Raw genomic sequence first — 27,323 nt, 5'->3', positions numbered from 1 at the left:
AACTCGTTCCAAATTGCCAGTGTGTGCCAATACTTCACTTCCAGTGAGCCGTTTAATCCAAGCTCTACACGTTACACTTCCACACAGTGATTAACATGTCTGAATGTCAGATGTATATTCAATAATATGACCATAATAAATGTCAAACTGGGTAAATAAAAGATATGGTTCTTTTGCCAAAAATAAATGGATCACATTTATTAACAAATAGCCCTTGGTGGGAGTATTGTACAGTACACAGGATTGATTTTACATACATTCAAATGAAATGTCATGGCAACATACAGCATTTCTGGTATTTTGATCGGACATAAGGCAGAACAAGCCATCACCTGGAGGATCACTTGGTTACATTCTCAGCTTTGCCAAATTACCCTGGTCAAAGTCTAGCCTTTGTAAAACCTGAGTTTTGTAATTACTGCAATTAGAAAAACCAACAAGAAAAACAACAGGAGTGTTCAAATATATGGGATTAAAGTATCTCCTAGCATTCACAACAACGTATTAACACACATTAAAAGACCTCAGCATAAACACATTCAAACACAAACACTTTTAAATTAACTGACAATGAAAAAAAGATGGACTACCACGTCCATTGTCCACAGTGAAATGAAAAAATGAAAAGCAGCACTCAGGACACACTGGTTAACAGAAAAATCTTAACCTGGCTCTTAAATTGCACTTAAATTGCACTCGCAATACTGATAAAAATGTCTTCTTTTTTTTTTATTCAACACAGAAATGAAAACGGAAAATTAATTTTACCAGTAAGACGTTTTCCAATGCAGCAATATTACTTATGAATTGCATTTGTTTTTGTCTTGTTCAGCGTTGGTTCGTGTTCATTTGTATGTCGGCTACACTGAAAGGTGAACGTGAATCCTTTTTGACACCGTTAACTGAACATGACAACCAGCACCTGAATGTGAAGTCATGCCCTTAATGAATTTTGGCAGTATATTACTTCAGTATTAACTGGCTGGATAAAGCACTGATAAGGCAAATATAACACTGCACCTAGAGTTTCTGAGAGACACACCATATGTACAAATACAGTCAAGTGAAATGTGCATGGTAATGATATAGTTTGGACCAAAAAGCAGGACCGGTTAAACTGAGTCGGTGAAATAACAGACTTCATTATTCCTACTGCTACAGATATCCATTGATGGAGACGACTAAACAGACAAAAAGCTGCATGTAGTGTAAAGTGGTAATTGCTATCAGTCTTTTTTGTGCTTGCATTATTAGAAAGCATAGCCTTGACTATTATCCTGAGAATCAGACATGATTTTTTTTGGCTTTATCTTTGTACTCTTCACTTGTTTACAATCACACAGTTTGTACCCATGTGCCTCTACACCCACACACTTTAACAGATACCTAATAACCCACAACAGATCATCAGATGGCTTTATATAGCATACAATCATTACACCCTTACAAGCTTAACTAGTGCTGGTGTTGTCCATGGTTGCAAGCAGATGGGAGATCTTGGCCCTCTGGGAGGGAGTGATGTTCTGGCTCATGTGGATGATGCAGTCCATGGCTACATCAGGGTTGGCCTGTATCAGACTGGGACACACAAGCAAATCAATAACATTAGTCTACAATCTAACATGCAGCAAGTCAGTGGTGAATACATTGACACAGCTGCATGAAATCGTTAAGTTTTCCTTATAAAAATATACATACAATACAGACCATCAGCAGTCACTCTTACTGTGTTATCTTGCAAGTGAAGAACTAAACACTAAATATTATCGCTTTGTGTGGCCTGTCTGCTGTGAACTCAAAACTCAGACTCAATGACAATAAAGTTAGTCTTGAATCTTTCATATGACCCCAAGGGGCCAGTTAATTAAAGTTCAGTTTTCCTGGCTTTCAAATGTTGTTTCTGGTATTCTGGTCAAGTACATAATATTTTTCTGAAGATTTATGCCATTTCATTATGCCAGTTTTGTGCCATTTACCAAAACCTGGAGTCTTTTGACTGCTGAATTAGATTTTATCTGTGTGTGTGTGTTTGTGTGTGTGTATGTGTACCTGCGAATATGTTTCAAAGTGTAATCCCTTTTCAAGTACTTGATGTTCTCGCGAATAGCTGATCGAGTGCCGTCCTCCTTGGACAAATGTTTCTCAAGCCACTCCACAACAGCTTGGTTATTGTCCCAGAGGTAGGCCTGGAGAAAAAACAAACAGTCATAAGAGCCTTCAAATCCCTGATGCCAAATGTTTTTGACACTGAAGTTCCCAAACACAACGTGAGTGGTGGTTTTTAAGGGCCAAAAAGTGAAACTGGACTTGTTTATGCAAACAATCAGTGAGCATTAGCTTCTCAGGTCTGTGTAATTACAGTGTTAGGAATATTGATGGTAAAATTTTTATTCTAGAAAAGATTACCAAATAGAATAACATGACACTTTGCAAGAGCCTAACACATCCCAAAATAAATTTTGTGTTTGGCTTGTATGCCCTACTTTGGGGGGGTCCTGCTTTACACACATCTATATACAATGTTTACATGTCATGTCATTAGTGGAAACTGAGTTGTCACACACCTTGACAGTTCCCTCTGTTTCCACAAACCAGCGCCGCAGCATGGACTGTATGTGTCCGTCGCTGAGGTCTTTGTTGGCCTGCAGGATCTCACACTTCACCACCTGTTCCAACAGGAGGCGACGCAGCCGCCAGTAGAAGAAGCTCCTCACGTTCTTCCAATCCAAAATATCCTGCCAAACAAACAAAAAAACATTTAAACATTTGCATCTCCTCTGCATCTAAAGACATATAGAAAATGCCAGTGAAAAGACGCGAGAGGTCATGCGGGGCACACTCACAGTGATGACGCCCTTCTCCTGCATCCTGCCAGGGGTGTCGTGGAGATCCACAAACTGCACTGCCACCTGGTGGTAGATGGGCAACAGGAACTCCTCTCTAGCTCTCAGCTTGGACTCCAGCTCTCTGTGCTGTTTGTCTGACAGCTCTGGGGTACCTGAGCAAAACAGAAGAGATAATTATTAATTTTATGCATTTCTTGTTAACCCACTGAAACCCAGATCAACATCAGATTTCTTGTGTTTCAGGCGCCTTTGACAAACATTTAAACTCTGTGAAACCTGAGAAAATTGGCTTGATTTCTTTTAAAAACAACTTAACAAGAAATTACCTACAACATTGCAAAGAGAGAGAGAGAGACAGAGAGACAGAGAGAGCGAGAGAGACTTGAAACTTGAGGAAATTATTAGAATTATATATTTAAAATTATGTTACAGGAAAAATTATTTATTTTTGGGGTAATTTTCAGGTAATTTTCTTGTTTTGTTTTGTTTTTTCTTTTTGCTAGCTTTCAGGTAATTTTCTTGTTTTTTCTTTCTTTTTTGTAACTTTTTCTTGTAACTTTATTTATTTATTGCTAATTTTCAGTCATTCCTTGTGAAGTTGCTCATTGCCTTTTTCCCAAAGTTTTTGAAAGAAATCAAATTAATCTCTGGTTTCAAAGGGTTAAAACAGGTTGCTGGGACAAGACATAACACAGAGGAATATCCGTCAAAACTGTAAACCCATAGATTAGTTAGGGAGAGAAAGCCAGCTTTATTTCATAGGAGTGGTGTGACTATTCAAAAATGTGCTGTCTTTATTGCCTGAAATTATTGCGACATTGAGACTCTAAGATCCTAATGAATAAAATTATTTTTAAATGATAGTGGTACAAACTCAGCAGGGAAAGAGGCTTTACCTAGTTGCTCAACCAGACTGGCATAAACTGAATCTAGCCTTTTCATGGTCTTCACCAGGTCCTTCCTCCTGAATTTAATCTCCACGGTACCTTCTGCCTCTAGGACGCCCCCTCTGGACAGAGAGAGCACAGCAGGAAAAGGAAGAGAGAGAGAGGGAGACAAAGAAACATAGGTTATGCACACACTCCTCAAACTCAAACTGGGCTCTCATTTAGGTAAGCATTGAGGATCCTGACGACTTAATGTACCTGCTCTCCCTGTCAGCGTAAAGCTCCATACACAGGGGGTTGATGGTGGGATCAATCACCACCCAGGACCCACCTCTCAGCTCAGCATGGGGCGGGATGTACACTAACACCGGCTGGTGGAACTCACGGAGGCCGTCCACAATGTAGGCTCCAAACTTCAGCACCTGGTCGTACATATCTGCGAGAGAAATGTTGCTTTAAAACCATCGACAGTCTGATGAGTAACACAAAAATGCTGTTTGTCTGAATGCTCTTCTGCAGCGTTGGTCCTGTACCCTTCATTCCCCCAGAGAAGCCCCTCCAATTGGCAAACACCATGAGCGGCAGACGCTCACGGTTGAAGTCGCAAATGGCCTGAGCTGTTTTGAAGGCTGAGTCTGGGAACCACACCTGTCCGGCCTGCTGCATGAACTGAGACAAACACACACATACACAAACAGGCAGTGGGTGTAAAGCATTTCTCACATTATCTAATGAAGATTTTATAACAAACCGAGTGAGGTGTTGTTTACTCACTCTAGATTCTGAATCCAAATTGGCCGGATCTGCTGGGACGGTGAGCTCCACAGTCCGTGTTTCCACAGCAATCACACCAAGGGGAATTCCACCTAATCTGTATGAATAAATTAGCATTCATAAAGTGATTAAAGCGATATGTTATGTTAATTGATAAACACGGTTATGTAATATTCTGCAAGTGTGTACACTGTATGAAAATGGACTTACCGAGCTCTGCCCACGACCACCGTCTGAGCCCAAGAGCCCATGACCTCCATGAATGAGCCATGGTCAAAGAATCCACTCTGCCAGGCCCCCTTCACAGCTGAGGATGGAAAGAAAGAACACCGAGTATGAAGAAATAAACTTTGTTATCTAGCTGAAATAAAATGGAGTTTAAGTCATGCCAAGCCACTCACTGGGATGGGGCCTCCCAGCCAGCATCCAGCGGGGGTCATACGGAGCTTTTGTGGGGGTGAAATCTATCTCTCTGTCTACTGGGTCCTTAGTTGCTATCACAGGCACAGGGGAATGATTATTCTGTAATGAGAGAAGTTGAACTTTAGCCTGAGATCTCAATGGCAGGTACAGTTACTGTACACAGAATTACACACCACTCTATAGGAACTTCACACAGAACCTCTGGCATATAGGAGAGCCACTGGAGGATGGTGAAGACACCCTCAAAGTCGTCTGGCACAGTAGTGTGTGTGACTCCATTATTGTGCATGATCTGGATCCCTCCCAGCTGGTTGTTGGATGTGTAAACCTCCCTACCCAGAACCTGCAGAAAAACAGGAACTTCAATGATCAAGGTCATAATTTCTAGTACATTTTTTTAATTGGCTATGAAATGCCAACAATAGTTAATCTGAAACACTGAAGTCTTGATAACAGTGATGGGAGTTTGACACACAAACCTTGTTGAGAGCACCGGCTCCAGTCAGGATGATGTGCGAGTTCTCCACCTGGATAACTCTCTGTCCTAGACGGACCAGGTAAGCTCCAATTCCAATGGCGCGGCATGTCACCTGCAAGGGGCATGAAGTGGCTCAGACACAGTATTCACCCAGAGAAACTACGGAGCAATGGTTTCTTACTGCTCGGACTGCAAGAGCTGCCACCTCACCATACTGATGGTAATAATCTCCTCATAGGCCTGAGAGGATTCTCCAGCGATGGTGCCAGAACCTCGCAAATTCTCAACCCCGAGACCTTCATCCTTGCCGATGATGTCAGTGATGATGTACCTGGAAGGGAAAGGTACAGTGATGAAGACCAACAAAATTAAAATTTTTATTATCTCACATGGACCAGTGCACAAAGTTGTCACAAATATTTCTATGAGCTGACTGATTTTGCTACAAACACATGCCATTTGTGATACCTGGACTCTCCGCCTTCCTCTACATGGTGACAGTGCACAGCGTTGGTGGAGCTGATACGTTTGTAGTCCTGTGGTGTCAGGTAAAGGTACTTGAAACCCTTCAGGAACAGATGGAAACAGCTCATCAGAACCAATGTCAAACAAGCAGTTACCTCACACATGGCATCTTTCCACCAGCTCTTTCTAGACTGCCTCCGGTGAATAATGCAGATATGTACCTTGAAGGGGTCAGTGGGGTCAATCCAGGCCACCTGGAACATGTGTCTGATCTCTTCAGCCAGGCCAATGCGTGCTCCGCTGTTGGCTGCAATGTAAATGCGGGGAATGCCCTCAGCCCGAGCCAGCTCAGACGCTTTAAGGAACAGCTCATCCTCTTGAGGCCCAAAGGATCCAATCATGTGGGTGATGTCGTTACAGATGACAATGATCTCCCGACCCTCGGGGTACTCTGGAGTCTTCATCCTCATCCTGAATGCAACCATTCCCACCTAGTGAAAAGTGAGAATATAAGATGTTGCAGCACTTTGGGTCAAACACAACTGATGGTGTCAGTATTATCACACAAAGAGCCAATGAACTGACAGTGTGATATTATTTAAAGTGTCTTCAGTTAACATCTTACATCATTGTCTCCAGGTAGACGGTTCAACTGCGTCAGTCGACCTTGTGAGTCCAGAACCAGCTCTGAACACATCAGCACATCTTTAGGATATTTGTCCCCTGGACCCCACAGCTTGAATAGCGCCTGCAAAAAGAATTTAAGTAAGGGTCAGCCACTCGAAGAACATCAAACAAAGTGCACTGTTGTATCCAGTGAGTTAGCATTACCTGTCTAAACATCTCAGGGAAGTCATAGACATATGTGGTGCCCAGAGTCTGGGCCTGGAAACGCTTGGCCTGCAGCAGGTCTTTGGTCACATAGGGAGTGTTGATCAGCATACCGTGCAGGAGACCCTGCTTGTCTCCATATGACTGGAACATGATCTGCATAGGAAGAGAAGAGGTCAGTTTAGTAATTCACATTTCTATGAAATTCATATGGCACAATGGATTCCAGTCACAGTTGCAGCACTGAGTGTGACTGCAGTTCTCCAATTATAAGTCTTCCTGCCCTTTCCACATATCTTACTAGTAAGTGAACACTAGCTCAATTTCATGAAAATGATATGGAAATCCTGTTCTACATTCAAATTGCAGCCATAAAATAAAGCCATACATTAAATAAAAGACCACTGTAATGTATAAACTACATAAAATGTATTGGTCTGCCATTTCACAAAATGCGTATTATTGGCTTAATCTGTCCACTGTACCTGTCCAGACACCAGGTCAGTGACCTCCTTATATATGCTGATGTCCAAATAATAACCAGACTCATTGGTGAGGAAAAGACGGATTGGAATGGCATTCCCAGTCGGTGTCAGACGTATGTTGATCTTCAGCTCAGCCTGCAGGACCCGCAGCTTCCACAGACGGCTGCCGTAGCGCATCACCATGGAGCGGACAGACTCCTCTATCTGAGGCACCAAGGAGAAGAGAAGGATACAAGAGAAGAGATGTTACCCTTGGAAACATACAATCTCCAAGTTAATAAGGTAGGTAGGTACTGAAAAAATATTTGAGAAATATTTGAAATTAAAATCATAACTAAGGCCTGGAACCAAATGGGTAAAAATCTAATGAACAACATAAACGACTCAGAATCAGCTGCTCCCAAGGTTAAGGACCACAGAGCACTGAGGTGAAAAAATTACAAACTGTCTATTGCAATAATAACAATGAAATGATAGCATTTTGATGAAAAAGGAGTAAATTTAATGAACACTCCCATAACGGTACATGACCCTAACAAACACAATGCGATGGTTAAAGATATTATCTGACACTGACTTTGGAGGGGTCCATAATGACGGTGGGTACAAAGTTGAGGAAGATGTGGTTGCAGTCTGTGCGGACAGTGGTGTTGCTGAAAGCCACCTCCAGCTCATCCATAGCTTCCAGCAGAAGTCGCTCTCCCTCATTTTGTAAGTATTCAAAGGAGGCTTCCTGATTGTGCATAAAAAAGGGTTAAATCAGGTGCTGATACTTTGATTAAAAATACACATATATATATATATAACTAGCTGTGGCTTCCAGAAGCACCTCTGACCTTTGTGATTAAATCTGAGTGGCGGATGATAGCGCGGATGAAGAAGCGGTAGTCAGTCACTTCAGCACCCTCCTGAACACGAGCGGCACCCAGATACAGGTGCATCTTGTGGTTGGCACAGGGGACGGCTGTCAGGTCAAAGTTTCTCATGCGGTTGAGCTCCAGCTGGAAGGCCAACGCTGGCTCCAGATTACGGTAAATACGATCCTCCTGGAACTGAGCAGAGTTACAGATAGAGAGCCAAAGTTCATCTCCCCTCTCTCCAGTAGACTGTGGCATCCAAACTCATTACCAAACTGCAAAAGACTATCAGTACTATCATTATCTTCTGCTGAGAAAATATCTTACCCCGTCTCTGGCTCTGAAAGTGAAGAACTTGGGGAATTCTCTCTGTTGAAATGAAACAGTACAAGAGTTAGAGTATCTATGGTAAGGCACTAATAGTATGAAGTTATTAGTAATAAATAAATAAATAAATAAATAAAAATCTTTCATCACTGCATTATGTGGTGGTTGATCCAGCTTACAGCCAAAACAAGGATTTGGTCAATATGATTAACAAAACAGTTGAGAAAGGATAGCTATATTAACATTTACAACTGCAGCTAAAACTGTGCTATTCATGCTAATCATTTAACCTACCTGCCTGGTAGTTTTTAGCAGAGGAACAATTTTGAAATTTGAAAATATGTAGCATTAAATAGTTTCTATCATTAAGAGTTGCAAATACAATGCAATGGACGTCTATGGAAATGGATTATTGGACACTCATTTACTATACTGTTAAACCATTAATATGCTTTTTTATTAATGACTCAGTTATTATTTTTTCAGCATAACACTCAGCATATTCTTGTCAGTCAGGGTTAAGGTGCATTTCAACAAAATTTGTTGTATTGGATACAGGAGGCATAATTCCAAAGGCCATTCCTGTTTTGGGCACTGTAGTTCAGAAACTGGCATCAAAAAATGGTTGTATAAAGAAACACAAGATCCAGTAGTTCATAAAAACTATAGTATTACATATTTCTGTACAGTTTATGTGAAGTTAGTGGAGAATGTATGAAGAACAGTAGCAGCCCTGATAAAAAAATACTGTACTTGCTTGGTCAGCAAAGAAAAAAAAAACCTCTATGCATTACCTTCTGTGCTATCAAAAATGTGATCCTCCTGATGCCGTACTCAAAGAGAAGTGCTTTCTGTAAAGAAAATTATACGTTTTTATGTAAATTTATTAGAAAACATATGAAAATATATGAAGATTTGAATTGAAAGAGTTAAGAGGCTCACCTTGGATTGGGCGTAGGCAGTGAAGGCTGTGACCAGAGCATCATCATCTTCTGTGTCTGCTGATTTTATGGACACATTAATGATGTGGATTGGGTTCTCCCTCATGTTCTGTAGAGGACAGAAGACACATCATGATCAACCAGAGCCCAGGAATAAAAACAGCCATCTTCCTTAAACACCTGCGCCCCTCACCTTGCAGTTGTCTTCATCGTAGAGACTGGAGCAGACCTCTGAGAACAGCGGGCTCTCCAGGAGTGGATCTGCAAAGCTGGAGATGACCTCATCAAAGTTCCTGCAAGAAAAACAAGGACACAAAGTTATATCCTAACTATGGGAAATACTTAAACATCATGGGGCATAAATTGATATCAGTCTCAAATTTAAACATCAATATCAGATATTACTGATCAATATGAAGAGCAAATCAGATGTTTCTCAGCTCAGTTTATGTATTTTAATGCACAGTGTGGTGCTTTCATTTCTGGATACATTAAAAAAAGGAATCTCATCTGATTTAATCTAATTATCTATTTCTCAAAGTAAAGCAAAACTGTGACTTACTTTTTGAAGTCATCGAAACACTCAAAGGCCACCATGGCACCCATGCGCTGACAAGGTGGTGACAGCGCCCCCTCCAGGAAGAGCTCACTGCTTTGCCGCCTCATTTCAAGCTGTCCTGAGCTGTTCATAGGGACGGCAACCCTGACAGGAAGGACACACACAGACCAGGTCAGTCCGAGGTGGACAGAATCAGGAAAACTGCAGCTTTAGCGGAAAACACTGAGCAGCCATCACTACAAATATGTAGAGGGAGCAATTAAAGAAAGTCTGCATCATGATGCCTGTTTTCACTTATTTAACAACGAAACAACCAAATATTATCAACCTCTCATCCAATTATGATTATGGAGATACATATTTGGTGTATTCAATTAAATAGGGATTTCAAGTAATTGTTAAAAAATTATGAACAGTTGTTACTGTTTGATTGACAGTTGCAAATCAAAGATCAAAATCAGAATACAGGCTCCCCAGTCGGCAGCAATCAACAAAATGTCAGGCTTTAGGATTTTGAGAGGAACGTGGCATTAATAAGACATGTGCCTCTCAAACACTCCTTACTGCTTTAAAAGTTTAGAAAGGCAAAAAATGTATATGTAGGAAAGCTCAGTAGAAAGTGAATTAGGAAGGACTTGTTAGAGGAGTCCTTAAGCAAATTTTTCTGGTTTCAGAGAAAGGCAGGAAAAAGCAACACAGTGCATTCGGCATGCATTGCTGTGAGACATACAGATGATCAGGTGGTCTGGCTCGCTGGGAGGAGCTTTACTCTACCTGTTCAGAGTAGGGCTGCTCCCTCTGAAATAAGATGATTGACAGGTGAATATTAGCAGTGGACGATCAACCTCTACCTCTTAGCATTGTGATTAGAGTAAAGCACTATATAGGATGCTCTGCACATTCACATTAATGTCCAGTGGGGGAAATCATTCTGCATTCACATTCAGCCATAAGCAGTTAACAGCCACAGCTATAGACTGTTCTGCACTGGAACTACACTGGATATAATTGGGATTTGTTGCCATTTGTCAGGGTGATGTTGTAAACAAATCAGATGAGACCAGAGGAAACCTTAAGAGTGTTCTATTTTACTGATTTAAGGCCTGGATTTCTGTGTAACTGACATACAGTGAACCGTTTTTCCATGTTAAATCTGTGTGATGAGTTGTTTGATGAAACGCTGCTGGATCAGTGGAAGCGCACTTCACCGTAAACATGTTAAACTTCACAGCAGCAAGCAGACATCACAGTCTCCAGTGTCTGTCTTTGGGGAGGGAATTACTCTCTTTACTGTATGTTTTGTATAAAATGGGGAAAATGTGCAAGTGATTAATGCTCAATTGAAAGAAACTACTTAAATAAAGGGTCACTCTGATGGAGTCGCACTGTTTTTATTTAGTTCTCATATGGGCAACACAAAAGCGTTTTCGGCTCTACAGCCTTCATCAGTATGTACCAAATAATTGCACTGCACCTCCTCCTTAAATGAAGATTGAGTGAAAACATGTGAAAGCAATCAACAATCAACTACATCAAAGCTTCACCACACAAGTCAGTCAGGCTGAATTTTTTTTATCAATTACAAAGTAAAACAAACTAAGTAGAGAAAAAAACGTAATTACACTTTGTTTTATTTTGTGAACGATGAAATTTTAAATGTTCTGAACTGAATGACTTGTGTGATGAAGTTTTGATGTAGCTGATTGTTGATTGCTTTCACATGTTTTCCCTCAGTCTTCATTTAAGGAGGAGGTGCGTCACATTCATTTGGTACACTCTGACTCTGTTTACGTGCACAAACTATTTTTGCTTGTCCTCATTCCAAAAAAAGACAATATGCCTCCTCAGCTGTTTGCATGGCTAATGAAGATGAATATTCCACTAATATTTTAGTTCACGTGCAGCCTCCGTCTTTCATACATTCAGTCACCTTACTGAAAAGGTTGGTGTTGCGATATTTGCACATATCCAAAAACCAGTTGATATCCAATTCTTTCATAATGTTTTCAAAGTAGGTGTGTTTCTCCTTCCAACCAGAAATGTGGGCTTTTCTTTTGTGAACGCATCTCTACCCCAGTCTTACACACTGTTGGCTAGTTGGTTTGTTTGCAACACGCAGAGCTAACTGCAAAACACCAAGAGGCCGTGTGCTATAAACTGTATTGAAAACTCCAACTGAAATGCATAGTCCAGATGCATTGTGTACATGACCAGAGAATGCTCCTAAAACCAAAATAATTCTGGCATATCCCGCAACTTAATGCGACATTCAGAAAGAGGAATCAGGAATATGATGTTTACATGAGCCGTATCAACTGAGGAATACTGTCATACTTGGAATAATAGTCGGAAATGAGTGTGCATGCAAACGTCCTGAGTGATGAAGGCTGTGGAGCACAAAGCACTTTGTGTGATCAACATGAGAACAAAATAAAAACAGCAAGTTGAGTGCGACCCTTTATTTAAAGAATTTTTCAAGTTCGTCAAGCACAGTGATGTCTTCAAATAAGGAAAATAAAAGAACCCACACAAACACTAGAGGTTGTCTTCTAAATGACTCAGGCACACTAAAGTACAGCGCATGATTGAGATATGCGCGCAGTCAAATGGTATTTAATGAACAATACGAATGTGTCATTCGTCTGTAGCTGTGGATTCTTCCCTGTGGTGTTTTGTGAGCATGAACTTGTTACCTGTTCGGGTGGGAAGACGGCAACATAAACTGGAAGTCGACGGCACATGTCCCATCCTGCAGCTGGTGATGCTGGAGGCTGTTCAGCTCGTAGGCAATGTAGGCTCTGCGTACATACACCTGAAACAGAAGACACAAGTGGTGATCAACAGATGGTCCAGTGGAAACAAACCGCCTTCTAGGTGTGTATTCACTGCTCTTACCTCCAAGGCAGCCATGCACACAACTTGATTGGAGTGGTAGAAGAAATTGGGCAAGACGTCAAAAATGGAAGTCTCAGAGAGGATGAGTTTCTGTGGAGAATGGAAACGAGTTGATATTAATTTTATGTTCATGCTGTTTATCATGTTTAACATGTTTATCATATGAAACGGCTACAAACAAGACAAACCTTCAGGTTCTCTGGGCAAAACTGATGGCCATACATATCAATGGCTGACAGGAAGATGGACTCCACCTGGTTGTGCCTCAGCTCATAGGATGGTAAATGTGAGGCTATCAAGACCTGTGAAACAGTCAAACATTTTGTATATTCTGTTAAAAAATGCTACCCAATATGATGTTTCTCAAGTTACTCGGTTTATCTATGATATATTCCCTCTTAAAAAACAAAGTGCATCACCTCACTCTTATGTCATTTTAAGATTTCTGCCTATAAAATCAATATGACATTATACAAAATCTTTCTAACTAGATGACCATTTGAACAGACTGTTTAAGCATGACCATCGGAATATAGAGAGACTTGGATTGGACTGAAGCTCTTACCTGTCTGGCTCTCAGGGCCACCTTTGAGTTCTCCATCTTGCTAAGCTGCGTGAGCTCATTCAGGATGGCCATCAGCTCGTCTGCTAGCGTGGGATCCCTTCCACAAAGTTGGTCCTACACAAAGCAAAAGACATCCCACTCTGTATCATGATGTTAATCACTGTGAGCTCATAGAGAAAAATGTTAACGTGTGTATGTCAGTGTGGAGGCTGGTGGAGGCTGGTGGAGGCTGGTGGAGGCCTTACTATGAGCATCGTGACGAGGATGTTCTTCTTGGAGACCTGGGAATGAGAGAAGATGTACTCGAGAACGGGAGTCATGTCAGGCTTGTAGTGCTCTCTCAGGTTGATGACACACTTGTCATAGTGAGCTGCGAGTGAGAAAATCAGCACAATTATATGAACAATTGTCCAACAAACCGCAAATTATTTCCTGATACCTGATAAAGAGTATGTTGGAGCTGAAATAGCATTATGGTCACCTTGCTGAAACTGCATCTCCACTTGCAGGTAGCGCCTCAGCAGATCCAGAACCACAGACTTCATATAGCCACGGATTCCACTGCGGTACCTGAGCCACAGTGAAGTAATTAATGCAACAGCACTCGATTTCATATATATTGTGTACTGCTGCTGGGTAATCTGACTGTGCAAAAAAACACAACCCTGACCTTTGCACCAACTGTACAATACTCTGAGTGTTCATGAAGAAAACCTCTCGATCAGCTTTCCTCTGTAAAGTGGCTGCGTGGCTGTCTAGGATGTTGGCAATCTGGAATGAAGGAGCAGAAATATATATGCATTAAGGGAAAAAAAACAACCAAGCACAGGAAAAAGCTACACTCATAACATTCACATTGACACATCTCAGTCAGATATAATGAACGCAGGGCATAAAGAAGCTTCATGAATTAGAGCAATTCAGTACTTCTGGTTATAACACAATGCAACACATATTCAGCGTCTACAGTGGCTTTTACATTGGCACTGCAGCCATAACACTGCAGTTATAACCAGTATTTCATGGCTGTGCACTCCTCACCCTTTGGCTGGGAAACTGGCAGAGGACAGAGGTGATGTTGCTCGCATACTGGGCCATGATTTTACGGATGGCTTTGTCCACAGCGGGGGGAACGCGACCTGCAACACTGGTCATGATCTCCTGCAGTTCCAACAGCGGCAAGGAGGGGTCCCTTAGTGTCTTCATCAGGGTAGCAACCCACTGCTTCACCTGCACAGATGAACACACATGCTCACTTAACAGACAAAGAGTGACAATTAGAGAATCTGCAGCGGAGGAGGGCCCGCGTTGTACCTTGCTGCTGAAGTAGGGCTCTGCGAGGCAGTATCCATCCATGACTTTGATCAGGTTCTCTAGCACACTGTGGAAAACCTGGTGAAGCTTCTCTCCTACAATGGGCAGTGGTTGTTGGGGTGGCAGAGAGGCTGTGTTAAGCTCCACCTGTGACAGGACATCAACATGGGAAAAAAAGCAGTTTTCTTTATTATCTGCAATGAATAAAGTGGGACAAAAAGAAAGTCGAAATGTTGAATTATTTTTCAGAAACTCCCTCAGTCGACTGAGATTCTTTGAGGCAAGCAGTCTTTTTAATTTCTAATGCAATCTAATTTAATGTAAATAATGTAGTAAGTTACAAGAGTTTCATTTAACCAGACTAATTTGTGTGCTGTCTCATTACTTTGTATCGTTACTTCAACAAAGCTGCACAGTGGAAATGCACCCTACTCCACTTTAATTCATTCGATGACCTTTTGATTATTATTGACACAGTCTATCAACACTGAAACTTGCACATTGTACATTTTATAATTGCCAAAGAATACTTTGTGCATTTTCTTTTTGCCAAAGAATGAATTAAAACATTGTATTTAACGGCCAAATCTGATTTGTCCTAAGGAATTAATAATGAAAACTGTTTGCTTTCCAAAAAAGAGCAGCTCCTGGTCTTGTACAAATTTCAAGGCATGATAAAGTGATCTGTGTATGTAAAGAAGCTTGTGATAAACTTGGATTAACTTGCCGGATGGATACTGCTGGGGTCGTCCAGTTCCATACGGGCCACTATGCAGCCGGGCTCCAGAACCGCTCCAGGCCTCTTTACAAAGTGAATACAACCAGACTCCTGTACTGTTAGAGCCATCACCATCTTCATCACCTGAATCCATAACACAAACAGCAGGTTGACAAAAACATGTAAACACACAACATGCCCCCAGGACGTGATAGCAGTTTCACACATTTCACCAAAAATCAGTGCAACACTCACCTCAATCTCCGCATAGGAATCTCCTGCAGATAAATGGCCTCCATCATCAACCACATATTGCAAGAATTTACCAGCAGAGGGCGACCTCAACACTGTGGGATCCTTCTCCTTCTCAAACACGCATGTCTTGTTCCCGACAGTGATGCGGTAACTGCAGTGTCAAAGTTAATCAGAAAAAAACAAAAACATAAAAAGACATAAAAGAGATGACAAAAAGATTATTGTAATCTCAGCCCTGGTCCTTTCTGCATGGAGTGCCTGTTTTCCCCATGTTTCTGTGGTTTCCTCCTCCATTCAAAAGACATGTAGGTCAGGTTAACTACCAGCAGGGCAAGGCATCATTGTGTTTGTCTCTGCTTTAGCCTGAACTGACGTCCTATCCAGGGTGCTTCCCTACCCTCAGCCCAAGACATGAACAGGAATAAGTGGGTATGAAAAATCATGATCGTGTAGCCCTTTCCAAATTCTAAACAGTCACAAAGTCTTGCCTGTCCACTTCCTCCTTCATGTAGGTGGTGTGGCTGCTGCCATCGTAGGACAGCAGGAGGCCACCATCATTCAGCCTGTGGACATCAATCTCAATGTCCGAGCCATTCATGATGATGACATAAGTTGTTGGGGACTGGCGAGCAACCTGCCAGAAAAAGCCGGAGTGTTAATGATTGATTAGCAAAAAGGTAAGAGGTCAAGTCAAACAGCAAAGGAGCACAGAGCAAGATGCAAATACCTTGAGGCAGAATTTGACTCCTTCATATATGAGGTCCACATTGACAGAGTTGAGGAGGCTGGCCGCTGGCAGGACCTGGCCTCTACAGATTTAAAGCAGAGGGTTTTTTTTGTTTTTAAACTACAATCCACTACATAAACACTGGCAAACAGTTACAGCAGGACACCAGTAATAAGAGCTTGTGCACTACTGACCTTTCCAGTGAATGTAGGAAGTCAGACATGCTCTTTCTGAAGCTGGCATCGGCAACATGTAAAGCCCCACAGACAATGCCCAGCATGGTGTCTGGTCTTTCAGCCTACATTGAGGGCATGTGGCTCAAATGATCAAATAAAGCAATGACACATACACACACACACAACAGCTTCAGTGATGGATCTAACTATCAAACTACTATTATCAAACTTTGTCTCTCCATCTGGCCATTTGTCTCTCACACTCCTACCTGCACTTTCTCTGCAATGAGGTGATCCAGCCAGCCGGTGTTGATGTCATTGTTTCGGAAACTTTCTGTCTCTAGTAACTTAATGAGATATTCAACTGTGGTCCTGAAGTCACCTCTGATGGACAGCTCCTTCATAGCCACCACCATGTTCCTGATGCACAAGGAAGATAAAACACCCAACAAACACAAAATGAGATCTCAGGGTGTTTTAAACGTTGACCTTAAACTATCCATATTTATTTATATTCTTTGTATTAGAAAAACAAGTCATAGCATTTGAATAGCATTTTTGCCAAAAACGGAATAAAGTCACTGCAACTTGACTAGCATCTTTTTCATTATATGTTGTGGAACATTAGGTGAGGGATGTGATTGTACTACCTTTGATTGATGTCTTGTATTTTTTTAGTATGGCATGTCCTGTGAGTGCACTGAGACTAATTCTTAACAACTGCAATTTGATGTGGGACAACATAAATGCTATTGCATTACTGAGATTTTATTACATCATTGGCTGGAAATTGCATTATCTGCTTTGTTTAGTTTTATTACATTATGGGCAGTTACTACATTATGGGCAGGTATTGCGTTATTGGCTGTTACACCGTGGAAGATAGGACACCCAACAGTGACTTTAATTGCTAAAGATCCAGAGCCATGAGGAGACTTACGAAATAGCTTCTTCACGGTTCTCGCCCCAGGAAAAACAGTGTCCAAACTGGGAGTCAGCAAACTCATGCAGGCCACCAGTGGCCCCAACACTGAAGTAACCCCAGACATTTTTACTGCTGCGGAAGTTCAGTTCCTGTACAGTGCCTGAACTGGGCTTGAATCCCTGTGAGTGACAAGGACAAGTCAGTGGTCCAAAATAAAAACATATATAAGAAGTGACAAGTCTTGAATATTCGTGAAATGATTCCCACCTCATCAGGGTTCTCACTTGTGATCCGAGCAGCTATAACATGCCCTCTTGGACTGGGAATGCAATCTGGAGCTTCAAAGTTAATGGTGGTGTCGCCCCATGGTGTTTCTCCATATAACAAGCGAATGTCTTTAATTCTATGGAGGGGGATCCCCATTGCAATCTATCAGAGATGAAGCAGTGAGTTAAAATTGTGGACTTTGATCTTGGTATACAGTCTCAACTAATGAGACTGACTTGTTGTCACTGTAATGATGAGATTTCCTCTGATGTGTAATTATTGTTCAGAGTGTCCAGTGACAGAAGTTTACCTGAAGCTGTGCTGCAGGCAGGTTGACATCTCCGATCATCTCTGTACAGGGGTGCTCCACCTGCAAGCGCGGGTTCAGCTCCAGAAAATGGAAGCTTCCATCCTCAGAAAAGAGGTACTCTACAGTTCCTGCGCTCACATAGCCCACCATCTTAGCCAGCCGCACAGCGTACTGGATCAGAGACACATATGAACATGAGGTCCAGATCAGAACTAATGACCTAATTGAGGTGAGCAAAGTAATGCGCACAGTAAAGTAACTCACCCGTTCCATCTGCTCAAATGTTGAGGGGGCTGCTATGGTAGCCGGGGCCTCTTCTATAATCTTCTGATGCCTTCTCTGAATGGAGCAGTCTCGTCCAAATAGTGAGATTGCGTTGCCATACTGGTCAGCCAGAATCTGGACCTCGAGGTGCCTCGCCTGCTGGGCCAGCTGCATGATGAAGATGGGCGAGCCGGGTACCTCAGCCTGAACCTACACTCCAAATAAGTAAATTAAGTAAATTAGAGTTCTATATCATCTGTACAAAAATATAAAGAATCGAGATGCAACATTAGACTGCAACATATAAATGAACAAACCTGTCTAAAGAAGTTTGGAAAGTCCTCAGAACTTTCTACTTTCCGGATACCCTTTCCACCTCCACCCTCAGAGGCCTTGATAACAACAGGATAACCAATTCTCTCAGCCCCCTTTAATGGAGACACATAAAAGACAACTTAATCAAAGAAAGTTTGTCCACGGATTCATTTAAAAAAGAGAAATCAGGTGTATGAATTTTTTTATGAAGACTTTGCTGAATAATTCTTACTGCGAGCCCATCATCTACATCACGAACACAGCCATGTGTGTAGATCTCTGGAGGAACACTGATTACATTGCCAAGTCTTTGGTCCTCCTCTCCCCAGTCCACCTTCAGACCTGAAGCACCACAGCAAACAACATGTTTCATGTGAACATGAAAACACCACTAAATCTTTTTTTTTTTTTTTTTTTTTACAGATTTTAAACTTTAAAACATATTATAAGAAAAAAAAGCTTTTTACAATGGCATTTTACATAGACTACCCGAAGTAAGAAACAGGGGTACTCATTTAAAGTCTGCATATTTATTGCAGAACAATGGCTTGAATAAAGGAGAAAAATGTCAGCTGAAATGCCTTGCAATAAATGTGCAGACTTTATATGAGTGCTCCAGTATCGAACTGCAGTTAGTCTATATGGAGTGCTCAGGTAAAGAGCTTTTTTCTCTATACATTATCCTCTGCACCTCTCCTATGAAACTTGGCAGAAGCACCTTGGTCTTATTTGAATTAAAATATACTGTGTCAGGGAGTCTGTTTAATTCCAAGTGCTGACAGTGCAATCAGTATCAGGTAATATGCTACAGCTGAGATAATGCCAGGGACCCTGCATCACCTGATCCGCTCCATGGCAGTGTGGGAATGTCAGCAGTCTGGGCCACAATGGATGAAGCCACCTTATCTCCGAGAGCCCACATGGCCTTACTCGACGGCCCTGAGACATGAACAGCCATCGTCAACCCACCAAATGATTTGATGCAGCTACAAACGGACCAAACCAATTAAATACGAATACAGCACACTATGGTTTCAAACTGGATTGTACCTAAGAATGATATTCCTGCCTTGTTCAGCAGCTCAGGCAGTTTGGGATTTTCTGAGGCATGGCCCCAGCCGGCCCACACAGCCTGTTGAGAGTGATGGACAAACCACTTTTTAATTACAGTTTATATCGACTGTTGGACAAGGAAAAATAAAACTTAAGGAACAGTTCACCCAAAATACAAAAAAGTATTTTCCCCCTGCACTTTAATAGTTCAGTTTTGTAAGTTAACCTTGGGTTTAATAAAATGTATTATTATTATTGTTGTTGTTATTATTATCATTATTACCCCCAACTTATGAATAACACCCACAAACTGTGTCTATCCTCCTCTAATTTGTACTCTATGGGGGCAGACAGATATATTTAGCCGGTGCTCTTTGTTAGGATCCAATTCCCTACAAATCTCTTTGCCGTGCAGACAGTGGATTATGTCAGGTATCCATGCCTTGCTTAAGGAAAGAGCTGCTGCTGTTGACTTTTCATGTTAATTTTTGACAGTTTGAGCTCCACAAATGAATGCCCATTGTAGTGGAGTGTTTAGAGAAAGGACACATCACAGCAAACCGGAAACCTCGTCAAAACACATAGAAACTATTCTAGTATTATAAACTGCACTAGAGTTAGGTGGGATTAGGATTAGGGTCAGGGTTTTTTTTTTTTCTTCTTTTTTGGTATTTTGGGTGAATTGCTCCTTTAACTCAGAGGCCGTTCAGACTAAAACAGTCTTACACTTTGAAACCACGATATGATGATATGTGAAATATGTGAGTGCACACAAATGGTGACGCGTACCTGCACTGGGATTCTTTTGGCAATGTCCACTATCAGCTCTACATTAGCATAGTTGTTATTGTTAGGCCCACCAGGCACAGGTACATAATGGTCTGCCATTTTGATGTACTCTGTAGGAGAAAATGAGCAGGACATAGTGACAATTTTGATTGGAATCAGTGTTTTCTGTAGCAGCCTGGCAAAACATGATTTCACACAGCTGACTCAACACACACAGTGTAAAGTGTTTCTCTGCCATAATAACCTAGATGACTGTAGAGTAATAAAAAAAAAAAAAAAAGATTGATATCACGTTCAGAATGACCTGCATTGGCTTTCAAGTCTTCAGGGGTTACCATGACGACAAAACGGATGGTCCTCTCATTACGAAACATTTCATAGGACCAGCGACGGATGGAACGCATACACTTGACTGCAGCTATACCGTTGTTAGCTATTAGCACCTGCGACAGAGGAAGAAACAGCTTAACTAGTCCGAGAAAGGCAGAGCTGACAGGATAAGAGTGTTCATTAACCACTCAAAAAGACGTTACACAGATAAGAGAGAATAAAGTATCGTTCTTACTTTATCAATGACCCGGTTGCCACCAAAGCGGGTGACAAACTCAGCAGGAGAGGCCACGGTGAAGTCCCTCTGCAGATCCATTTTTCTGTGTTCTCGTCCTTTTTTCACCAAGTGAGGACCAGACATGCTAGTCCTGGAGTAGAAAAGTCATGGGTTATTTGCTGCAAAACATAACACACTGAGTATATTCCACTTCGTACATCCGCTATAACATAGCCTTTATGAAATCAGAACAAACATTCAGCAAACTGCAGGTTAAATGTCATCCTCTACAGCAAACAGCAACAGAGGCTGCAGTGCTCCTCTACCACCCAGGTAGTAAACAGCTGCAGAAGTGTGTAAACCCAGGACTGTGAACAGCTACACAACGAGGTAACAACAACATGGAAAATCGAAAAGACAAGTCAAAGTTCAGTCGTTCTCTGCAGCGGCTGAGCCTAAATGGACCAAGCCCATTTCTCTGACTTTATCTTCAAAATTGCACCTAATCACTGTTCTTCTGAGAAAAATAGTGACCGAACAGTGTAATCTGACTGACGGTGCCACATTTTCTTACCTGCAAACATTAGACCAAGGCTATCACTATTTTATAGGACATGTACTGCAAAATATGTTGTCAGCAAAAAAAATCATTCATACAGATGGCTTGTCTGGGCGCTATCAGCAGACACGTCTACTGGACTGATTCCAGAGTCTCCAAAGCATATTAAAATATAGCTATATTTATACAGTATGTCAGTTTTCAGTAAAGACTGAAATGATCCCATAGCGTGGTTGAACTATATTCAGCCTAGAAATTTTGGTGAATATATATATATATATTTTTTTTCTTTCAACAATACTGTACTTTGAAGGTTTTTTGTGCCACATCAGATGGACTCTTTAAAGCCTGCAGCATTTTTGGGTTTATTGTGAACTTGATTCCCAAATTCTGGCTGCAAAACAATAGATGACACACAATATTCATCAAATGGTCCTTCTTACTAAATAATAGCAAATTCATATTTTGCAATGGCTTCCAAAGTCTGTCAATAAACACCAAGTCTTTTAAGACCAGCAACCATGCCCACCTAAAATAAAAAGTCCAAGGTTAAACAAAACAAAAAAAACAAACAAAAAAAAAAAAAACATTGTGTTGACAGAAAAACATGCCAGAGACTCGCCTCATATGGTCTCATTAAATATATACTGTAACACCAGAATAAAGTTCTTAAGAAGTAGGCTATAAGTCTAATAAATACCATTATAACACAATTTTCCATTACTGTACCATTAAAATGATGGCTTGGCTCATAACAAGTTCATTCAAAAGTTGTTTCATACTTACACATCAAACCATTTGAACCTTTGCAGACATTCAAGGAGTGTTAAGCCATCACTTAGAGAACTCCTGTGTTGCATCAGTGAGCTGTATTGTTATGCTGGACGGCAATATCGTCTGAGCTGATATGAACTTTAGACATAACTCTCTGATTGTACAGTTCATTCAGTGGCTGCAGATTGCACTCAATTGCTGAGTCTTTTTTTGATAACTTCTGCCAGCTTGTCATGTACTTTTGATTGGTTCCGCTTACAGCATGAGAGAGCAAAACTGAGTAGAAGGCACAACTTAACCACACACCATGATAACAGCCCCTCCTCAAGAACATAAAAAAACATAAGCGTTTAAAAATACTTAAAAGCAAAGGCTTTAAGGGGTTTAATTAATGGCAGACATGTCAATGGCTCAGTTTCTTTGTGATAAGATCACAAAGTTCGTGTTCATCTGTCTTCTGCCCTCTAAGGAGAGAAAATTGTAGGAGAGTTTTTTTTAATTTCCTCAAACTTACACGTGCTCAGACAAGGTCTGCACAGTTACATAACTATAGCCAGCCGCGCTGTAACTATACATAGTTTCTTACTACTTATCCTTCCTGATCACAGCTGCGGCTGCAAAAACTGCAGAGCTATTCTCATTTAACTGCAAAATAACCATGCACAGCCATTTACATTACGTCTGCTGCTCTGACTAAAAACCCCACGGAAACTATGCGCAAAACAAACAGCTTCAAATGACAAAGAAAGGTAACAAGGTTATCACAGGACTAACCTTCTGAGACACTGAAACCAGCTGAGACTTTGACCACCGTTTCCCTCCATTGTATTTTATCATGCATGTTTCAGTCGTATGAATGCATTTTGAGATCTAAAACCAAAACAGAGTCATCCACAAAGCCCTTCCTCTCGGGCCCTCCCTCCCTTGTCCCCCTCCCACATGTGCAGCAAAATATCCGTGCAAAACAGTACCTCTCTCAGTGATTGCCAACCCTTCGAGAACATCTGTACAGGTTCAAATGGTTTGATGTGTGAGTATGCTAACACTAAGAACTGAGAACAAGCCAGGAGACCAATTTCACGGTACAGTATTTTTTTAATGTGTTTTTTACACTACCCTAATTATATTTTTTTTCTCTCATATACACTTATATTCTATGTGAGCACTGTCAGAAGTGTTGTGAGCACACTGCAGAACACTTGGTGAGACCATCTGATGCTCAGTGATAGATGATTTTTCCATAATAAAATATCAGTACACTTCATTCATCTACTTTTGTATTTAATAGCTTAATTACCCCTTTTTATCCTGATTCTGCAGTCATGGTTAAGCAGATGAGATGATTCACAACTTTGTAGGAAGGAGACTGAACAGCAAACACAGGCAAACAGGCCAACGCCATGACCCAAGTTTTCATTTTACTTCATCTGCCAGAAGAATAACTACTACCCCGACGATAACTGGTGCCAAAGTTTTGGCCACAATGAGACAGAGGCCTTCATGGGTGACTAGAGAAACACATTAGAAAAAAGATTTAAACATTAGTCCTGAGGTCGGCTACTGGTCCTTGACATTATTCATAATACAGTTATCAAAAGTACTTGGTTGAACCTCAGGGAGGGGAGATCCATCTGAAGCTAAGCTGTAGCAGAGGAAAATCTCTTACCTGTCTCCCCTTCATGGTGATTCCTACTGTACATGCGCTGCTCCTGTGCAGTACGTGACCCTTTATGCATTTGGGTGAATCTGGCCAACGACACCTCTTGTGTCAACTTGGACACGTAGTTGTGTTCAGCCAAGAGCTACTCTTAACATCCGTCATATCACCTATCATTACTGGGTATAAAAATAACTCCGTCTCCACTTCCCCAAACTATGAAAAAAATTAAAAGAAGAAAAAGGCTACAGAGGGATTTTTGTTTGTCTGACACTTGTTTTACTGTTTGTGTCCTGGACTCACACCACAGCTTTCAAAGTCACAGGCACAGGCACTTATTCCAATAATAGAGCAGCGCTCTTGGCATGCGACAATAACAGCGGTGGTCAGCATGACGTGGTCAGGTGATCACACACAGCTTGTGGAGACAGGGAATGTAGGAACAAGGGGCGTGGAAAAAAAATCGATAAAGCATAGTATCGTGATATTTTGTGTGGAAATATTGCATTAAGTATTGATATTGTATCACCAAGAATTGGTGCAACATTTATGATACAGCTGGTCAGTCTCTCCTTGACAATCCCATTTTGCGGCAATAAAAATGCTTGAAGTGAGATGAGCGGAATGAAAACTTTACCTTATCAGATAAAATGGGTGTTGACAAAGTTTTCCCTTGGGGACATGATTTGCAGTTAAAAAAGCTAATAAATCACAACACAGCACAAGACGTGTTATCACAATACTCAGCATATTACAAAATGTTTAAAATCGCAATACTATTGTATTGTGACTTAAGTATCGTGATAATATATTGTGGGGCTTCTTGTGATTCCCACCCTAAGTAGGAAGGCAACATGGCTGCCTCGCCAACCCATCTCTGGCAACACATTACTGAGCAACAACATTTTACAATGCTTCAATATTCACAAGGGAGTGATGAAAATCTCAACATGTCTGACTGTAACTGTAGATATAAATCAGAGAAAGTTGGAGCTTACTTCATGCCTGACGAGCTGGAACGCGGTGCTGCAGAGGACACCTGCTGAGAGAAAAGGGAGGAGGTGGAGGCTGGTGGCTGAGATGCACCAGTGGGAGGTTTGGTCACCAGAGGCTCCTCATCTGAAGAATTATCCTCTGATGCTCCCAGAATGAACTTGAGGCGCTCCCGGGCCTCAGGGCCTGAGCTGAGCTTTGGCACAGTGGGTTTGGAAGCTGTCTGGGAGATGGACGATGATGATGACAACGACGATGATGATGATGATGGTTGATCGGCGTTCGCCTCAGAAGAGGCCTGCAGATGTTTGGCCTCCACTGTTTTGACTTCTAGACACGCAGCTGAGGCAGTGCCGGCCTGAGGTTTGTTCTCCTCATGGTGTGTGGAGGTAGCAGGGACTGTTGCCATGGAATGTTTGTCAGGAGGAGAGGTGCGTGTAGCGGGCCTCTCCTCCTGGGCTGCACAGGAACCACAGTCAACTGGAGATTCCTCTCCTTTCTCGGGCATTGCTAAGGTCTTGGTATTAATCTTCCACAGTAGCAACAATACCCAAAGGCTTAATCCCAAAGCTACAAGTGGCAACATTCACAGACATCCTCTCGAGACTGCAACAACACAGAGATCAATTTACAGATCAATTAGACAGCAGATGACATGAACTTAAAAAAAAAATATATGGTTTGAAATATTAATTACTGTTTTTTGCTTGTTTGTTTTTAAGGTGTAATTTGATCAAACTCCTCTAATGTGCAAATAAACTGAGCCTAGGTTCTACATCACTATAAATGCTAAGGCAATGAAGAAATCTTCAGGCTATGCAGATTTTCTGCTCACTAATTCCTATTTTGGTCTCCTGACCTGTGACCAGAGGTCAGGAACCCTCCCATACCAGGGCATGCTGGGTAATATGAGCCAAAATCTGTGGTTAGACACAATTTTAAAAGCAGAGAGACAGTGTGTCCTCTGTACAAGCCCAAACCGATACAGATACACGTTTATGTGATGAGGAGGAAGGAGCAGAATGCCTGTTGTGAAAGCTGAATATTAAATGTCAGTAATGGAAAACTGACTCAGATCTTACTCTGTCCAAATGTTAAAACATTTGTAACCAAGGCCACTCTTGCACTGTTCAAAGTATGACCTTTTTCAATACATTAAGAGCATTATGCAGTGTGTACCATGCAGGCCATATTTCCCGGCCAGTGGCCAGTAAACAGCTTGTCTCTGGCAGCTGAAGGGGGAGCCGAGTGTGCTTGTCCATATGGGGTAAAGGTCAATGGTGAAGGAACGGACCGGGAGGGGGAGGCACAAGCATCCAAATCACTTAAACAGTTAGACTGAACATTTGGTGGCAGCTAAACACAGACGCAAAAAATGATACATGCACTATTATACAAGGAGAGAGAAGGAGACATTCACAAATATCAACAAAGAGGCATTTGTCCACCGGAGCCATGTGACCTTCAGGGAGACTTGGAGAAGCTAAGAGGGGAGAGAGTCTCACTTTTCAAATGAAGCACAAATTTGAAAGTACATATCAAAAGCAGAACAAGGCTTCAATAATGGAAAAAAGAGAAAATGGTGTGTTTAAAAATCAATGGCCCTCAAGGTAGTTTTACAAATATAGAAATAGTTTCACTCAGTTTAATTTCAAAAGCATAAAAATGTCACCGATGCCAGTATTTAACGTGGCTTATCAAATGCTTAGCCGGACTCAACACATAAATGCAGCTGTTCTTGTTCCCCACAAAAACAAAATTATCTGCGGACCAAAGGTTACATTTAGCAACCATCAACAACCCAGATATGATACAAGAAAAGGAGGCAAAGCAACAACATCAAGTCAAGTCAGCCCTAAGCTGGTATTTGGCAAATCACATTACTATCTTGACCAACATGGCCTAATTAATAAGTGAAACCCTATTTCAGCCACAACAAACGTCCATGCATAATAGCGATTATTGCCAATATCTTAATTAAGATGCATTATTGATTAAAGTTAGCACCATCAACTAGCAAACATGTCACCTACGCTCACCCCTTAAAGGTAACGGCACTGCTGTTGTTGTTGTTCTTGTGAGAGCTAGCCAGCTAGCCACCAAACCTCCTGCTCACTTTAAAATAAAACCACTCGAAATTGCTCAAAATTAAACCACGGGCTTGGGTGTCAGCTTATCTGTCGGGCTCAAAGTGCGCCATCTGAACAGCACGGCTGGTGAGGATTTTATTGGTGTAGGAGTGATGATAAGTGGGGATACAAATGTCAAGGCGACCTACCACCAGTGTCTCATGCAGACCCGTCCATCGCCCACCCTGCTGGTATCGTAAACATGTGGAGGAGTGGGA

The 27,323-nt window shown here is 41.5% G+C and overlaps 1 protein-coding gene across 3 annotated transcripts; it reads right to left on the bottom strand.

Annotated features, from left to right (window-relative positions):
* Positions 1 to 171: 171 nt before the first annotated feature.
* acacb (acetyl-CoA carboxylase beta) lies at positions 172 to 27,291 on the bottom strand. 3 transcript variants are annotated; one of them, XM_030059854.1, is made up of 54 exons: positions 27,255 to 27,291; positions 24,982 to 25,582; positions 21,012 to 21,144; positions 20,751 to 20,889; positions 20,447 to 20,556; positions 19,655 to 19,736; positions 19,445 to 19,543; positions 18,837 to 18,946; positions 18,607 to 18,717; positions 18,290 to 18,499; positions 18,026 to 18,196; positions 17,716 to 17,877; positions 17,464 to 17,627; positions 16,793 to 16,943; positions 16,542 to 16,645; positions 16,348 to 16,429; positions 16,109 to 16,254; positions 15,621 to 15,771; positions 15,375 to 15,509; positions 14,648 to 14,794; positions 14,375 to 14,563; positions 14,004 to 14,104; positions 13,815 to 13,903; positions 13,579 to 13,703; positions 13,334 to 13,447; positions 12,957 to 13,070; positions 12,769 to 12,858; positions 12,567 to 12,685; positions 10,648 to 10,671; positions 9,877 to 10,017; positions 9,508 to 9,607; positions 9,316 to 9,423; positions 9,168 to 9,224; positions 8,374 to 8,415; positions 8,026 to 8,241; positions 7,767 to 7,922; positions 7,190 to 7,393; positions 6,705 to 6,860; positions 6,499 to 6,621; positions 6,095 to 6,364; positions 5,877 to 5,974; positions 5,619 to 5,739; positions 5,410 to 5,520; positions 5,130 to 5,273; positions 4,909 to 5,029; positions 4,718 to 4,814; positions 4,508 to 4,604; positions 4,267 to 4,402; positions 3,992 to 4,169; positions 3,743 to 3,855; positions 2,844 to 2,998; positions 2,565 to 2,735; positions 2,050 to 2,186; positions 172 to 1,578 (listed from the first exon to the last, which is right to left on the bottom strand). In XM_030059854.1, the coding sequence occupies exons 2-54, from the start codon at positions 25,560 to 25,562 to the stop codon at positions 1,452 to 1,454; spliced, it is 7,332 nt and encodes a 2,443-aa protein (XP_029915714.1). In that variant the 5' UTR covers positions 25,563 to 25,582; positions 27,255 to 27,291; the 3' UTR covers positions 172 to 1,451. The 3 variants fall into 3 exon arrangements, with proteins under 3 accessions (XP_029915714.1, XP_029915715.1, XP_029915716.1); XM_030059855.1 differs by lacking the exon at positions 10,648 to 10,671; XM_030059856.1 differs by lacking the exons at positions 24,982 to 25,582; positions 27,255 to 27,291 and adding an exon at positions 23,101 to 23,184.
* Positions 27,292 to 27,323: the final 32 nt, after the last annotated feature.

This window comes from Myripristis murdjan, chromosome 9 (assembly GCF_902150065.1).
Source record: "Myripristis murdjan chromosome 9, fMyrMur1.1, whole genome shotgun sequence".
NCBI lineage: Eukaryota > Metazoa > Chordata > Actinopteri > Holocentriformes > Holocentridae > Myripristis > Myripristis murdjan.
The sequence above is the reverse complement of the archived record's forward strand: the minus strand, read 5'-3'. Positions and strand labels throughout refer to the sequence as shown.